The sequence below is a fragment of the Coregonus clupeaformis genome, chromosome 11 (assembly GCF_020615455.1).
Source record: "Coregonus clupeaformis isolate EN_2021a chromosome 11, ASM2061545v1, whole genome shotgun sequence".
Lineage (NCBI taxonomy): Eukaryota > Metazoa > Chordata > Actinopteri > Salmoniformes > Salmonidae > Coregonus > Coregonus clupeaformis.
The window spans coordinates 21,479,189-21,495,101 of record NC_059202.1 but is presented as its reverse complement, the minus strand read 5'-3'; the positions used below and the strand labels follow the sequence as shown (position 1 = coordinate 21,495,101).

General features: G+C 45.6%; 1 protein-coding gene across 6 annotated transcripts in view; it reads left to right on the top strand.

Annotated features, from left to right (window-relative positions):
• The window catches only part of LOC121576528 (receptor-type tyrosine-protein phosphatase S), a 391,473-nt gene that overhangs the window by 264,434 nt on the left and 111,126 nt on the right, over positions 1–15,913 (top strand). For all 6 annotated transcript variants that reach the window (XM_041889743.2, XM_041889739.2, XM_041889745.2 and 3 more), the window contains 4 exons: positions 8,613–8,882; positions 9,051–9,632; positions 9,807–9,943; positions 10,124–10,268. In XM_041889743.2, coding sequence (XP_041745677.2) covers positions 8,613–8,882; positions 9,051–9,632; positions 9,807–9,943; positions 10,124–10,268 — 1,134 coding nt within the window. The remainder of the gene's footprint in view (positions 1–8,612; positions 8,883–9,050; positions 9,633–9,806; positions 9,944–10,123; positions 10,269–15,913) is intronic.

The following is a 15,913-nucleotide window of genomic DNA, read 5'->3' as shown; positions in this document are numbered from 1 at the left end:
TTTGTTTCACTCTGTACTACTTCTGTTACCCACCCACTATTTTCCTAATTGAGAACTTAGTTTGCTTCTTCTTTTAGTTACTCCTTTTGTGTGGTGGTGGTGTCGGTGTTGTGTGATCCGTCGTTTTGTTCCGTTTTGTAACTTCATTTTCCTTAAAAACAATAAGTGTTAGTTGTGGTTATTTTGTTTGTGGTAGTTTTTTTTTTTTCTTTGTAAAGTTGTTGCTTCTTGAATCCCTTTGTGATGAAATAATAAGTGTGTACACAGCCAGTGTTCCTGTCATCTTATTTATAACAATCCATTACTAAACATTAGACCTGATTGGGCTAGATTGGGTTCAGTGGATATTTCACGCCGCTATTAGAGGTGCCTTTTACAGTATAATGAAGATCAATAGCCAATATAATGACTTCTGCATGGGTTTTTATATTTTCCAATGAAGGCAATCAGATACATTTGGTTTGTTGCCTGACTGCTGCCTGTCCTTCAGCAGCCGGCAGACTCAATCAAACTCTGCTTTATTATTAATTGGGCCACCTTTTCAGCATGTCTGAATTGATTTTCAGATTGATGCAAGGCGGGTAATTAAGGTTCTCAAATTGGACAAAAACAAATACGGAGCAGTTGGTTTTTTGATGCGTTTGCGTTATAACCCCGATCTAATACCGACGAGAGGATGCCAAATTAATTGCAGACCAAAGCTCTGTTTGTTCGCTCGCGTCTAAATTGAGTTTCTTGAATCTAGCTTCTCGTCAGCTTTCGAAGGAGTTTTTGACATAAAGTGTAACAGTCGGTGTGTGCTGAATTTGGAGCAGCAGATATTAATACGAATCAGAGACAGATCTGTATTAAATCTCATGTCACCGACTGCAGTGAACTTGCCTGTACATTTTACCTCTCCAGAGTGCTTATGAATAAATTACATAGATTTTGGGCAAGAGCCAGGTTGTTGGGCGACGGAAATACATGAGGTTCAACAAGTTTGTTCGATCAGGCATATCACTCATTCAGGCAGAAGAGATAGCAGACTTGCTCACTGACTTCCCCTAGCTGTCTCCTCTGAGAACTATGATATATTTATATTTTCTGCATGTTAGATGTCTATCTATGGATCTGCTGAGGATTAGGCCCAAGAATACGAGCTCTGTCTCTCTGTAAAGTGACCCTGCTGGGTCTGCAAAAGCATGTCCAGAACCACGTTGGGTTCCAACTGCGACAAAATAGTCCCTTTAATAATTGCTGCAGAGTGGAGGGCTGCACTCTCCCCTGGGCATGTCTCCCCCATGCAGGCCTGTAGGCTGCCTCGGAGAGAGACAGGGTCACCTCTCTGCCTGTACGCTCGCCAACGCAGAAGGGGAAGAATAAATAATGAAACACTTTGCCATGTCTCCCAGGACTTGGGATTTTATTGGCATTAGTTTTACGTTTCCTCGTTTAGTGGTTGTAATCACCAATACTTTTAGTGGCTTCTGATAGGACCTGGTCCAGACTACCCACTATTTTAGACAAACCTAATGACACACTGTACCGTATCCCTCCCCTCAACCTAACACTACTATGGGCAGTGGAACCAACAAGTTGCAGTTGAGGGTTACTGACATCTCACAATAGTTGACCCACACACTGCTGTGCTGTGGGGCTCTCAACATGCGTGGTCTCTTCTGTGTGTCTTCTCTCCTCGTCCGTCTCAACTAAGCCACCGCTGCCTTTGAAATCCTCTGTCTCAACACCGTTCAGCGACACAGTTCATTAGGCAAATGTACCTAATCATCTCTTTTGAGCCCTCACTCATCTCAGACACAAATGAGGGGTTTGTCGGTTCCCACTGTACCTTGCACCAATTAGTTATAAATGGACACTCAACCAATTGACGCCTTGAATACCGCAGGGTCGATATTCTCCCATTTTTGTCCTCTCACAATAGAGTCCTCAAACTATGACATGATCCCGCCGAAGGAAATTTAACAAGTGAGCCCAGAAGACTTGGCCAATGATTCAATTTTGTTCGCTTGTTTTGCAGACCTATATTGATATCTACATATTAATGTAGTTGGTTTGTAGTTAGTGTCTGGAGAAATACAATAAAAACTTAATCCACATTGTCAATGATGCAGGAACACTGTGCTGTGCTAATTGCATGTGAATGTTGCACTCCTACTACGATGCCTGCCTGGTTTTGAATGTGCTTGCATGTCCTGCTGTGCATTTCTGTGTAACTGTTGGGAAAGAAAGCTAGATTACACCTTATTTTCTCGCTGGCCAATGTGGAAGCCAGCCATTTCTAAGTAGATGTTTGTTTAAAGGAGTCCTGGAGATGATAGCCTGCCTCAAAACCACAGATATCTGTATCCTTGGAGCCCTGTATGAATTAAGAAATGCATATTTTTTGGCACAAAACAGAGATCAATTTACTCCCAGTCTCGACCTAATTTCTATAATCTTTCCAATCTGATAATTCTCGGCCAAGCTGAGACATATCTGCATAATCATTTGGCTGCTTGTCTTCCACCTGTACGATGATGGAAAAGTGAGGCACTGTAAAATCTTCTGAACCTACTGTTTGCTGTTATCAGATATCCAGCCAGGATTTCTGTCAGTATCCCTCATGTAATAATCTCCATTTTGATGAGCCAGCCAAGGTGTGTTGATGTAGGCAGCCCCATGTGGTTTCTATGTAAATGTGCTCGGTCTCGCTCCATGAGTGTAACTTCAGGATCTCCATATCACGCCTGTGTCCTCAGGCACCGAGAGGGTGTAATCTCAGCTTCAAGGTGACACTAAAGGCCACACATTATTTTGGCTTCCCCCTTCTTCATTTTGGGACAGAACAGACTGCCTCACCAAAATGGCCGATAATGTCCGCCTTCTTCTGACCTCCATTTTGTCACTGAACTCCTTCCACGTACCGCCCACTTAGAGTTAGCGCAGTACTCTGGCGTTCTCTCTTGACTGCTTCTTCACCTTCGTCCACTGAGCTGTCTTTATCACCACAGTGGGGCTTGAAATAGGATGATGTCTTTGTTACCGATTCCAAATTTGTGGTCTATTAAGATCACTATTCTATATGTGCCGGTTGGGCTCCTCGTCTTTGTGAATGAGGAGACGTGTCAATGCAATTGGGATTCTTTTTTTTTAACTTTTTTTGCTGGGTTTGTGTTTCTAAAGGGTATCATCACAGAGAAAGAGCAGAAGTCCCCACATCACACACTCTAGAGAGAGAGAGAGAGAGAGAGAGAGAGAGAGAGAGAGAGCGAGAGCTTACAGTACCAGGTGCATGATAAAGCCGTCCACTCCACTCTATCCCATACTCATTTCGAATACAGTACTACATCAAGGTAATGGTAGTGGGGTGAAGGCATTGACTCGAGATGCAAATGTCGACCTGCAACAGTATACTGAGGGGCCCAGCTTTATCTGCTACTGTCAGCCGACCCATCTCAAGATGGATAGGATATAACCAAGCTGCAGTTTATTGTCTGACCTTGAACTAATGATGCTCTGTTTAAACAGATATCCTGGAGACATTCTGAGGGTAGAGCCAATCAGAATTGATCAAAGGCTACATAAATGCATAGCGTTAGAAGTTAGATGTAAGTGGTGGCCAAGGGTGAAAGGTTACATAATCTTCTGTAAAAACCTAATTCACTCAACCACCAATGCTCCGTCCATTGTCTGACTCCCACCCCAAGGGAGAGAACAGAACCGTCAAAACCAAAACTGGTGATCTCCTATTCCAACGTCCATACAATTAAACCTAATTGGACTTCCCTTATAAATGTACTTATTTAATATTCAAGTGTTTCAAATTTGGCAACGGTATTTAAGTGGCCGTGAGTCGTCGTCCCCCAAAAAAAACCAACAACAACAACATCCAATGTTCTTGGTACAGAGCTTTGAGGAACACACCCACACACTGTGATGTTGGCTATGCTGTTAAGACTCAATGGTTTTGTGAATTTTAAGTTGGATTTCCTTTCTTTGATTTTGAGTGTGACCCACACCATACTAGATTCTGAATGGCATGCTTGGATGGGCTTTGGTGACATGTTTGGACTGTACTGGTTATCTTGTGTCGGGCCTTGTTGATGAAAGGATGCCTGACTGTTATCTGTTACTCATGCCATACCCACACCCGTGCATGTCCGTGTGAGGAGTGGGCTGCCCTTTCACATGCATTCTTCAATAAGTACATTTTGGGGAGGGATTGGAATAGGGCTATGGCCATTTTTGGGGCCGGTACTTTACTTGAAGTGCACTACAAAACGTCTGTCATAAGAGTGACATCATACGTACCAGGACAGCACGGGGGGGATCATGACAAAAATCCATAACAGATATGACATTGTTCTGAAAGGTCAGATGTTAAAACTACCTACTCTCCTGCCTCTTAACAAAAGTAATACCTGTTGATGTAAGTGGAGGGTTGGTTGTGATTCAGTCATGACCTGTTATGAAAGACATAATGTTATGCCACCGTTTTGTTGGCGTTGTGATTGCCACTTCTCGTGAATATGGTGCCCACTTTATTTTAGTTTTTGCAAATAGGAGACCATTTTGGAAATAGTTATTCTTGTCTAAAAATGTGCAACGGTGTTAAGCTTTATTTTGTGTATTTTTGACATAATGCATTTGACTTATCTATTTTACTATAACTAAACACCAAAGTAATTCACAAAACATTTCTCTTGGAGGGAAATACGTAGTAACCAGGAGCTAATTTACTGCTACTTCATCTGAATAGAGCACGTTGACCACAAGGTCGGGTTGTGACACGCTGAGCTAGCAATTGACATTGTCAGTGAGTTAGAGGTTTTTTTCTAAGGTACTCTGGAAGAGCACTGGTGTGGGTGTTTAGGATCATATGATTATCACCCAATGGAGACCATACTCATGTGAGGGAATGCATTATTAATCATTTTACACTTACTGTAAAAGGGGAGATACCTCCACAAGTCTGTGACCAAACAATTGCGATTGATTCTACAGTTCAGATTCTGAGTAGTAGAGAAGAACATTTCTTGGATGTCTCCTTGTGCACAAGCTTGGTTTATGTATTAAAGATCACAACCCAGAGTTTCTTTATTGATATGCACGCTCGGTGGTGTACACAAACAGGTAAATCCTTTTAGAGGAAGTGTGCTGTAAGCTGAATGGTGCTCTCCCTCGTGAAAAAACAGTCAAGGTTATCCGAAACTACGATTGAATGAATCCCATTTGGATCGACACGGTGTGTTTGGAATGGCATTTTTCCTCTATGCCCCCTCTTCCCCCCTTTAACCTGTATGCACCCCTGGTTTTTGTTGGCAACAAGCCGGGGGATGGGGGGGGCAGTTTAATCTCTGATTTGAAGCCCCAGTGTGTGAGACCTCAAACCCACTTTGAGCCATGTTTTTTATTTACTTTGGCCAGAATCACAGTCTCTTTACTCTTTACCACTTCCCCTACCCTCTCCCCTCCATCCTTCCCCTACCCTCTCTCCCTCTCCTTCCTTCCCCTACCCTCTCTCCCTCTCCTTCCTTCCCCTACCCTCTCCCCTCCATCCTTCCCCCTACCCTCTCCCCTCTATCCTTCCCCTACCCTCTCCCCTCCATCCTTCCCCTACCCTCTCCCCTCCATCCTTCCCCTACCCTCTCCCCTCCATCCTTCCCCTACCCTCTCCCTCCATCCTTCCCCTACCCTCTCCCCTCCATCCTTCCCCTACCCTCTCCCCCTCCTACCTTCCCCTACCCTCTCCCCCTCTCCCCTCCATCCTTCCCCTACCCTCTCCCCTCCATCCTTCCCCTACCCTCTCCCCTCCATCCTTCCCCTACCCTCTCCCCTCCTACCTTCCCCTACCCTCTCCCCCCTACCTTCCCCTACCCTCTCCCCTCCATCCTTCCCCTACCCTCTCCCTCCTACCTTCCCCTACCCTCTCCCCCTCTCCCCTCCATCCTTCCCCTACCCTCTCCCCATCCATCCTTCCCCTACCCTCTCCCCTCCATCCTTCCCCTACCCTCTCCCCTCCATCCTTCCCCTACCCTCTCCCCTCCATCCTTCCCCTACCCTCTCCCCTCCATCCTTCCCCTACCCTCTCCCCTCCATCCTTCCCCTACCCTCTCCGCTCCATCCTTCCCCTACCCTCTCCCCTCCATCCTTCCCCTACCCTCTCCCCTCCATCCTTCCCCTACCCTCTCCCCTCCATCCTTCCCCTACCCTCTCCCCCTCCTACCTTCCCCTACCCTCTCCCCTCCTACCTTCCCCTACCCTCTCCCCCCCTCTCCCCTCCTTCCTTCCCCTACCCTCTCCCCCTCTCCCTCCTACCTTCCCCTACCCTCTCCCCCCTCTCCCTCCTTCCTTCCCCTACCCTCTCCCCCCTCTCCCCTCCTTCCTTCCCCTACCCTCTCTCCCTCTCCTTCCTTTCCCTACCCTCTCCCCCCTCTCCCTTCCTTCCTTCCTTCCCCTACCCTCTCCCCTCCTACCTTCCCCTACCCTCTCCCCCCTCCCCCTCCTTCCTTCCCCTACCCTCTCCCCCCCTCTCCCCTCCTTCCTTCCCCTACCCTCTCCCCCCCTCTCCCCTCCTACCTTCCCCTACCCTCTCCCCCCTCTCCCCTCCTTCCTTCCCCTACCCTCTCCCCCCTCTCCCCTCCTTCCTTCCCCTACCCTCTCTCCCTCTCCTTCCTTTCCCCTACCCTCTCCCCCCTCTCCCTTCCTTCCTTCCTTCCCCTACCCTCTCCCCTCCTACCTTCCCCTACCCTCTCCCCCCCTCTCCCCTCCTTCCTTCCCCTACCCTCTCCCCCCCTCTCCCCTCCTTCCTTCCCCTACCCTCTCTCCCCTCCTTCCTTCCCCTACCCTCTCTCCCTCTCCTTCCTTCCCCTACCCTCTCCCCCCTCTCCCCTCCTTCCTTCCCCTACCCTCTCCCCTCCATCTGTGTAAAGTACATTATCTTGCCCATCAGTGTCTTGTTTGTCTGTCCCTTCAGTCTGCTGTCTTGTTGCTCGGGTTTGTTCTGTTCTGCCTCGTGATCCGTCTCCTTATCCTCCCCGTCTGTCCGTCTGTCTCTAAGTCTGAGCCTCAGCATATTCTCCATCGTTTTAGTTTCTTTACATCTCTCTCCCTCTGGACCTTTCTTGTCCCATAGCCTCATACACATTGTGTCTCACACACACACACACACACACACACACACACACACACACACACACACACACACACACATATCATTACATCACACGTATCACACACGTAGATATACTATGCATACTCACATAAACGCAAACTATTACCCAACCTAACCTTCGTCCCACTCTCAACCCCATGATATCAACTTTATCTGACCATTCCAACTACCCCCAGTTCTCTCCCACCCTGGACGTCCATTGTGTTGTACCTTCCCCCCCAGCTCTTCCTCTACCTCCCGTCGGTCTGTTTCTTGACTTCTTTTCCTGTCTTTGACAGTCCCTCTCTAGCTACAACTACTACAGCTGTCTCTTTATGTCCTCTTATAAACACACTAGCTGTTCCTCTCTATACTTATTTTTGTGTTACTTCTGCCAGACTGCGATGTGACAATGTGCCAACTGTCACATTAGGTAAAGTTGGCTGGAAAAAAAAAAAAAGCTTACACAGCATTGAAGTGGGTTTTCCCCCCCTGTCCTCCTCCTCCCACCCCTCCTTTCTCTCTCTTTTGTATCTCTCTCTCTCTTTCTTAATTCCTAATCAGATATTTATATTTTCCTCTCTGATCGTCTTTGTCTGGGCATGCTAGCGACCCTTCAGTTATATTCCTCAATGCATTCTATCTCAATTTTATATCTGGATTTCTTATTTATCATTTACTCCTTGATTTACCTCAATCTATTATGCATGCTGTCTGTGGGACTGATAGCTGCATCTATCAATGGAACCGTGTCAGATCTTCAGAAGGCTTTGTCCAGTGGATCTACCCTAAACCACAAAAATCTGATTAAAGTTTCTCATCTTTAGCCATAGCTTGCAGATACCATTAGGGCTAAGGGCACGAGCCTGTTAATCAATCAGATGCATGAGGCCCCAACTCCAACTATAACCACTCTATCCATTGAATACTATGGGAGAAATGTCATTTTCATCCTGTGCCGTGGGAGGGGCCTATAATGGCCAACTTCCTGGTTTGCTGAAAGTGGCTGAGAGGACAGGAAGTTTCTGTTTACTGTATGGCATCGATCATACAGTACTCCCTCAAATATTACACTCTGTCTTCATGGATGTTAACTCCACGTTGTAGAAACACATTCTGTCTGTAGGTCAGTTTTCAAAGATGAGAAACTCATAATAGATTTTTGTGTCTTTAATTGTGCTGTGATGGGTCAAATTTTGGTCAATGGAACCTTGTTGCTATGAATCGTTGCTTTAACGTCAATCTATATTGTTGTTGAAGCAGTTCTTGTTAGTTCAGTTCCTTCTCATTATTTGTGTTTTTATGTAACTTTGGAAAGTGCGTACTAGAGAAACGTACTAGATTTAGTTGAGTTTCAGTTGTCTTGTGATTTTCTCTGTAGATGTAATAATGGATGCCGTTGAATGGGTCCATTTTTCATTTTCCTGTCTTGCTACCTCTTTTTCTCTCTCTCTCCCTCCCTCCTCCCCACTCCCAGTCCGCCGCGTGCCCCCTCGCTTTTCCATCCCGCCGACCAGTCACGAGATGATGCCAGGTGGCAGTGTGAACATCACCTGCGTGGCGGTAGGGTCGCCCATGCCCTACGTCAAATGGATGCTGAACTCGGAGGACCTGACGCCGGAAGACGAGATGCCAGTGGGCCGGAATGTTCTGGAGCTCAACGGCGTGCGAGAGTCTGCCAACTACACGTGTGTGGCCATGAGCAGTCTGGGCATCATCGAGGCGGTGGCGCAAATTACTGTCAAGTGTAAGATGGGGCACAGGAATTCTTCTAGGCTATTAGTACTGCTGTTGTGTTCGGGGAAAAACCAGCTTTGAGATGTGTTATGATGTGGCATCTTAATGATAATTATATGTCTGCATCTGAGTAATTTAAAAGTTCCTCTTCACCCCTCCCCCCCCCTGACCCCCACAGCCCTGCCCAAGCCCCCAGGCACCCCCATGGTGACCGAGACCACGGCCACCAGTGTCACCATCACCTGGGACTCCGGTAACCCGGACCCCGTTTCCTACTACATCATCCAGTACCGCGCCAAGTCTCCCGACAGCAAGTTTGAGACCATGGACGGCATCACCACTACGCGATACAGCATCGGGGGCCTCTACCCCAACACCGAGTACGAGATCCGCGTCTCTGCCTTTAACACCATCGGCCAGGGCCCCCCCAGTGCGCCGGTGGAAACCCGGACCGGGGAACAAGCCCCGGCCAGTCCGCCCCGCAACATCCAGGCCCGGATCATCTCCCAGAACACCATGATGGTGCGCTGGGACGAGCCTGAGGAGCCCAACGGGCAGATCAAAGGGTACCGGGTGTACTACACCATGGACCCGTCCCAGCCCATGAGCCTATGGCAGATCCATAATGTCCAGGATAGCATTATCACCACCATCCAGAGCCTTGTGGCGTCTGAGACGTACACCATCCGTGTCCTGGCCTTTACCTCGGTGGGCGACGGGCCCTTCTCTGACCCCATCCACGTCAAAGTGCTACAAGGAGGTTAGGGTTCTGGGTTTAACTCTCCTATCAACATGTCTGTGTGGTTTTACTAGGGATGAGTGCATACCACAAGTGATCCATTAAAATCCTGTACTGTAGTTGAAAGTCCCTATAAAAGAAGGGTTCACTGCAATGATCACTGTCACTAATTCAATTTCTCTTTGTCTATCATAGTCCCCGGACAGCCAACAAAGTTCCAGGTTGGTGCTGTGTCCGACACAAGCATGGAGTTGACCTGGGAACCTGCCTTCCAGAAAGAGGGGATCATCAGCTTTGAACTCCGGTACAAAGAGGGCAGTTTTGGCAGCCAGGTAAGATATGCTTGTGCTTTTGTGGGAAGAGTGTTGACCAAGCTTTTGCCTTTACGTACTCATAGAAGACACTAGGTGTTCAGCGAACAAGGTGGAATAAGGAACAAACATGAGGTACAGTAAAGCTCCAGTGATATTTAATTTCAGTCAAAAGCATGCCTCACTTTTCTCCACCAACAGGTGACCAAAACCTTCGGCCCCACTGCTACATACGTCGTTGAGGGTCTGCGGGCAAACACGGAGTACTACTTCTCTCTGGCTGCCATTTCCAACAAAGGCATCGGAGCCTTCACCAACGAAATATCCCAGAAAACCTTGCAAGCCAGTATGTAGCCCATTTGCTCTCTACTCTGTGTGGGGTGTGGGCGGGCTGATGGGATTCTGTGGTGCATGTGTGGGTGGGCTGGTGCGATTCTGTGGTGCAGGGGTCAACAATGTGTTTGTGTCTTCTGGTGACCTTTAATCATGCAGATATTTTGTGAAGACATGAGCTCGCTTCTTGGCTCCAGGCTAGAACCATGGAATGCCGACGTTGACGTTCTCGTCGCCTTTGAACTGTGAATGTGTCTTATGAGGATATACTCAGGGTTCAAAGATTATTCTGTTTTGTAATGACTTTCTTGATTCAGTACTATGCAGATCATCTTTTGATAATGTGATTTAATGGTTTATGAATGATCAATGATGATTTCTCCCAGACTTCAACCTGACAAAAATAACTTTACTTTTGCCCAATGAACATGACATTCACTCTGCACAATATGCTGTTCTTCTGCAGGATAAGGGTTACCTTAGAAAGTGCAAAAGGGTGTGATGGTCTTTAACCGCTTTTTACCTTTAGAGTTTATTATTTTCCAACCTGGGTTTATATGTCATGGTGCTAACTATGATGCAATGTATCCTCCATTGTCAAACAAACCGGTCAAAGTTTCCCAGTTTCTTTATTTTTCTTTACTTTCGGTTCATATTTGGTTTTCCTTTGTCAACAGCAAGTCCACTTTAACCCACGTCACTGAGACACAAAGCATTTCCTAACTCCCCACCCACTGGGCAAAAAACTGGTTGAATCAACGTTGTTTCCACGTCATTTTAACCCCAAAAAAATCAATGTGATGACGTTGAATCAATGTTCAAAACTAATTGAATTTGCAAAAAGCAATCAACGTAAGGGTATTTCGTCTTTTTTTCAACCAACTTTTAACCAAAATCCAATGACATGGTGATTTTGTGTTGTTGAATTCACATTAGTTGACAATCAACCAAATGTAAATCAAAACTAGACGTTGAAATGACGTCTGTGCCCAGTGGGCAGTGACTGCCATGGCTTTCTGCTGAACCACGTTAAGAGAGGCGTGAGGGAAGGTGCAGACAGGTGGGTGTCGGAATCAGAGGACAGGCAGCAAAACCATCCAATCAGAAGCCTTCACTGCACCTCATAGGCCCCACCTCCTGAATTAATTCCAGCTGATCAACAGAGGCCTGTAAATGTTTTCCCAGATGCCAGGAACACATCTAAATAATTGAAACACTGCTTGCTAAAAACAGCCCCACACAAGTAACATCATGGTAAACATTATGTGCAGGAGTGTACTGAGGGCTTAACTAATCTAATATTCAATGTTGTTTGAGGACTGTGGAGCTGTCAGGATATTACGTGTACATTCTCCCATAAGTCTCCAGATTTTCTTAGGGGGTTACATACTGTATACAAAGATTTGAGTTATGTGTTGAGGTTTAAGGCGTTCTAATGATCTAAAGTCTCGCTGTTGCTACTTCCTGTAAACACACAGTCCAGTTCAACGTGAATGATGGCAGGCCCGTGTGGTTTGTTTGCATATAGGCCGACTGTAGCTCTGATTGGCTATGGCACACCTGTCTGCTTAGACTCCGGTACTGGACAAGACAGATGTTGTTATTACGTTTTATTTACTGCAGTGTCTATTAATTGTCCAAACGCACGGCTGCTTTCTCACTTTATATTTCTATAGAATTTTCACAAATGCCTTAATATATGTCATTCCCAAACATTCTATGAATTTATGAAAACGTGAAAATGACCATATCTAAGTGCTCGCTTGTCAGAAAATGTACCAAAAAAATGTGTAATATTCTTCCTGGGGTTGTATATGAACAGATTTTAATAAGATTGCATGTTGCTAAAACGCTGTCAGTTCCACTTTAAGGCTTTAATCTCTGAAAAACTCAGACAGTGTAGCTGGATTTGCTTGGATTATGGATGGATCAGGGCAGCCTTTGTGGGGTACAGGGTAGTAAATTAGTATAGCTCAATTGTCCAGATCAATGAGCATTGCTCAAATATGTGGATTCCCTAGCCATGATCAAATGAGTGTATTAATCATACAGCATCCATGTAATGATAGCCCACACAATTGTATTATCATTTCAGTAATGTACATGGATGTTAAATTTAAAAATAGATTGGAGTTTTTGTGTCTTCTGTCCGATTCCTAAGTGGTTTACAATGAAGAACTTTGACTGGGGTTGGCCATCAGAAAGCCATGGTAGTGGGAGGAGATGTATTTTAACACATTTTCTGTTTCTACCAGTGCAACGTGTTGGCTGTGCCCCCTTGTTGGGGGTGTAGGGCTTTGGGATAATCACTTCACATTTATGTTGGTAGTGATGGGGACAGCTACGCAGACAGTGCTGCTGAATCACTGATGGGGCACCAGTTGCATGCAACACTCCGTCCTGTCCCCTGGGTGTGCTGTTGGCATTTTGTCACTGCATCCTTGATCAATGGCCACACCAGGCATGACCCTACCTATATTTGTACATCCAACCCCATCTCTGTTTCCGTGTGTGTGTGTGTGTGTGTGTGTGTGTGTGTGTGTGTGTGTGTGTGTGTGTGTGTGTGTGTGTGTGTGTGTGTGTGTGTGTGTGTGTGTGTGTGTGTGTGTGTGTGTGTGTGTGTGTGTGTGTGAATGTGTGTGAATGTGTGTGAATGTGTGTGGCTATCTCTGCCTGTCTGTCTATCTGTGTATGTGTCAGTCCCTTACCTCTGTCTTGCCTTGTTTTCTAGAACGGTAAGATGCAAACGGAACTCTCTCTCTCTCTCTCTCTCTCTCTCTCTCTCTCTCTCTCTCTCTCTCTCTCTCTCTCTCTCTCTCCGGATACACTCCTCTGTCTCTCTAGCTCTCCTTGTTTGTCCTTCCATTGCTGTCTCTGTAACTTGTTCCCCTTGTCTGAAATGGAACAGAATCTCTCCTTGGCATGGCCTGACATCACCTTGCTTACTTTGTTTCCTTCCTCCTTCTTCGTTGAGTCAATTTGAGATTTTTTTTGTATTCTGTTCTTCGGGTTTTTCAAAAGCATATGGCTCACATTACATCAGGAAGCAGCTTGCCACGTTTTTGCTGGCGGTTGGGTTCTAATGTGAACCCAAGTCCACTGCTGCCACCTCAACAGCTGCAGCACACACCACTTAGCGATATAATTTCCTAACCTTATCCAGTTAACTAGAGTAAGTATCTCCTTGGGGTCTCTGCTTGTGCTGAGGGTCTCCACTTCTCAACCCCTTGAGCTCTGTCGCTAGGGTCCAGGGATATGAGTCACTTCTCTTAGCCAATGGCTGCTCGTGTACAGCCAGCCACTCCTCTCACGAGTCCCTTCTGAAGTAGGTGTCAGAAAAAGCCAAGGGTTTCACACCTAAGAGGTCAGAAAAGTTACAAACTCGGACGGTCAAAACAAAACTGTATTTCACACCACAACAGAAAACAACAAAACAAAAACATGATCTTGTGGATGCATTTGAGGTAAGTGTTTGTTTGGTACAGTTGTCCAGTCTGCCGTAACCCATAGCAGTCTGACCTAAAATCTAATCAAATCAAATGTTATTTGCCACATGCGCCGAATACAACATGTGTAGACCTTACAGTGAAATGCTTACTTACAAGCCCTTAACCAACAATGCAGTTTTAAGAAAAATTAGTGTTAAGTAAAAAATAGATAAATAAAAAATAATTAAAGAGCAGCAGTAAAATATAATAACAGTAGGGAGGCTATATACAGGGGGTACCGGTACAGAGTCAATGTGCGGGGGCACAGGTTAGTCGAGGTAATTGAGGTAATATGTACATGTGGGTAAAGTTAAAGTGACTATGCATAGATAATAGTAATCCTTCTTCCCCCACCTCCCATAAAAAAAAAAGAATTTAAAAAAAGGTGGTTGTCCCACTGGCTATCATAAGTTGAATGCACCTGCACTCTGGATAAGAGCGTCTGCTAAATTATGTAAATGTAATAATAAACAGAGAGTAGCAGCAGCGTAAAAGAGGGGGTGGGGGGGTGGGACACTTAGCCCACTCAACCTACAGTAACTTAGATTTACATTTTACATTTTAGCAGACGCTCTTATCCAGAGCGACTTATAGTTAGTTAGTGCATACATTATTATTTTTTCATACCCCCATGTGGGAATCGAACCCACAACCCTGGCGTTGCAAACACCATGCTCTATCAACTGAGCTACATCCCTGCCGGCCATTCCCTCCCCTACCCTGGACGACGCTGGGCCAGTTGCGCGCCGCCCCATGGGTCTCCCGGTCGCGGCCGGCTACGATAGAGCCTGGATTCAAAACAGGATCTCTAGTGGCCTTAGACCACTGTGCCACTCGGGAGATGTCTATTTCCATTATACTTGTCCCAACATAAGAGACGAGAATAGGTTAGTAGACTCCATACGTGAAATGATTAAATATTCATATCCAAACGTGAAATGGTTAAATATTCATATCCATATGTGAAATGGTTAAATGTTCATATCCAAACGTAAAATGGTTAAATATTCATAGCCATATGTGAAATGGTTACATATTCATATCCATACATGAAATGGTTAAATATGAATATCCATACATGAAATTGTTAAATATTCATATCCATACATGAAATGGTGAAATATTCATATCCATACATGAAATGGTTAAATATTCATATCCTACATGAATTGGTTAAATAATCATATCCTACATGAAATGGTTAAATAATCATATCCATACATGAAATTGTTAAATATTCATATCCATACATGAAATGGTTAAATATTCATATCCATACATGAAATTGTTAAATATTCATATCCATACATGAAATGGTTCAATATGAATACAACATGTCTGTGGTTTGGTTACTCATACATGTCAAGAAAAGCACAGCAAGGCTGAGTTCGCTATTATAGTCTGCCGTGTAGCACACACTCACACACACACACACACACACACACACACTCTCTCACACACACACACACACACACACACACACACACACACACACACACCCTAAAGTGCCTGCTATCTAGAAGATAAAGCTCCTTTACATTGGCTGTAATAGAGAGGTACATAAAGTAAAGGTAAGAGTGTATCGTCGGTCCGTCGCAGAAGGCAAAGCCAATCATCAAATAGTTCCATCCTTAAAACAAACCCAGCGATTCTGTGAGGCTGCTTTGAGACACATGACCGCCACCCGAGACCGCTGGCCCTCAGATCTCCCTCCTCCTACCCCTGCTAAGAATCCAATTACCTTAGTGTGGTACTGCTAGACACTGTCATTATAAAGCACACACCTCATTGGAGAGGCATGAGATTGCTTGCTATACATAAGCCACACATACACACACACACACACACACACACACACTTGTGCAGTCTACAGTATAATGAGGGAACCTTGTTTACCAGTGGCTGGACTGGGCCAGCTGCTCAAACACATTTAGATGTGTTTGCGCTCTAATGACATGTTAGGAAAATACCTTTAGGACGGGAGACACAATAGAAAATGGTGCCCGTTACCCTTGCGTTACTCGGCAGACTGGACCTCTTTGCCAACCAAGTGAAGTGAAACGAAAGACAATCTTCTCCTTGTTTCTGTTCTGTCTATTTTCTCTGGTACAGTGCACATGTCCTCAGAGCGTTGAGTTTGTGTTCAGTCAGTGTGGCGTGACCAGGGGCC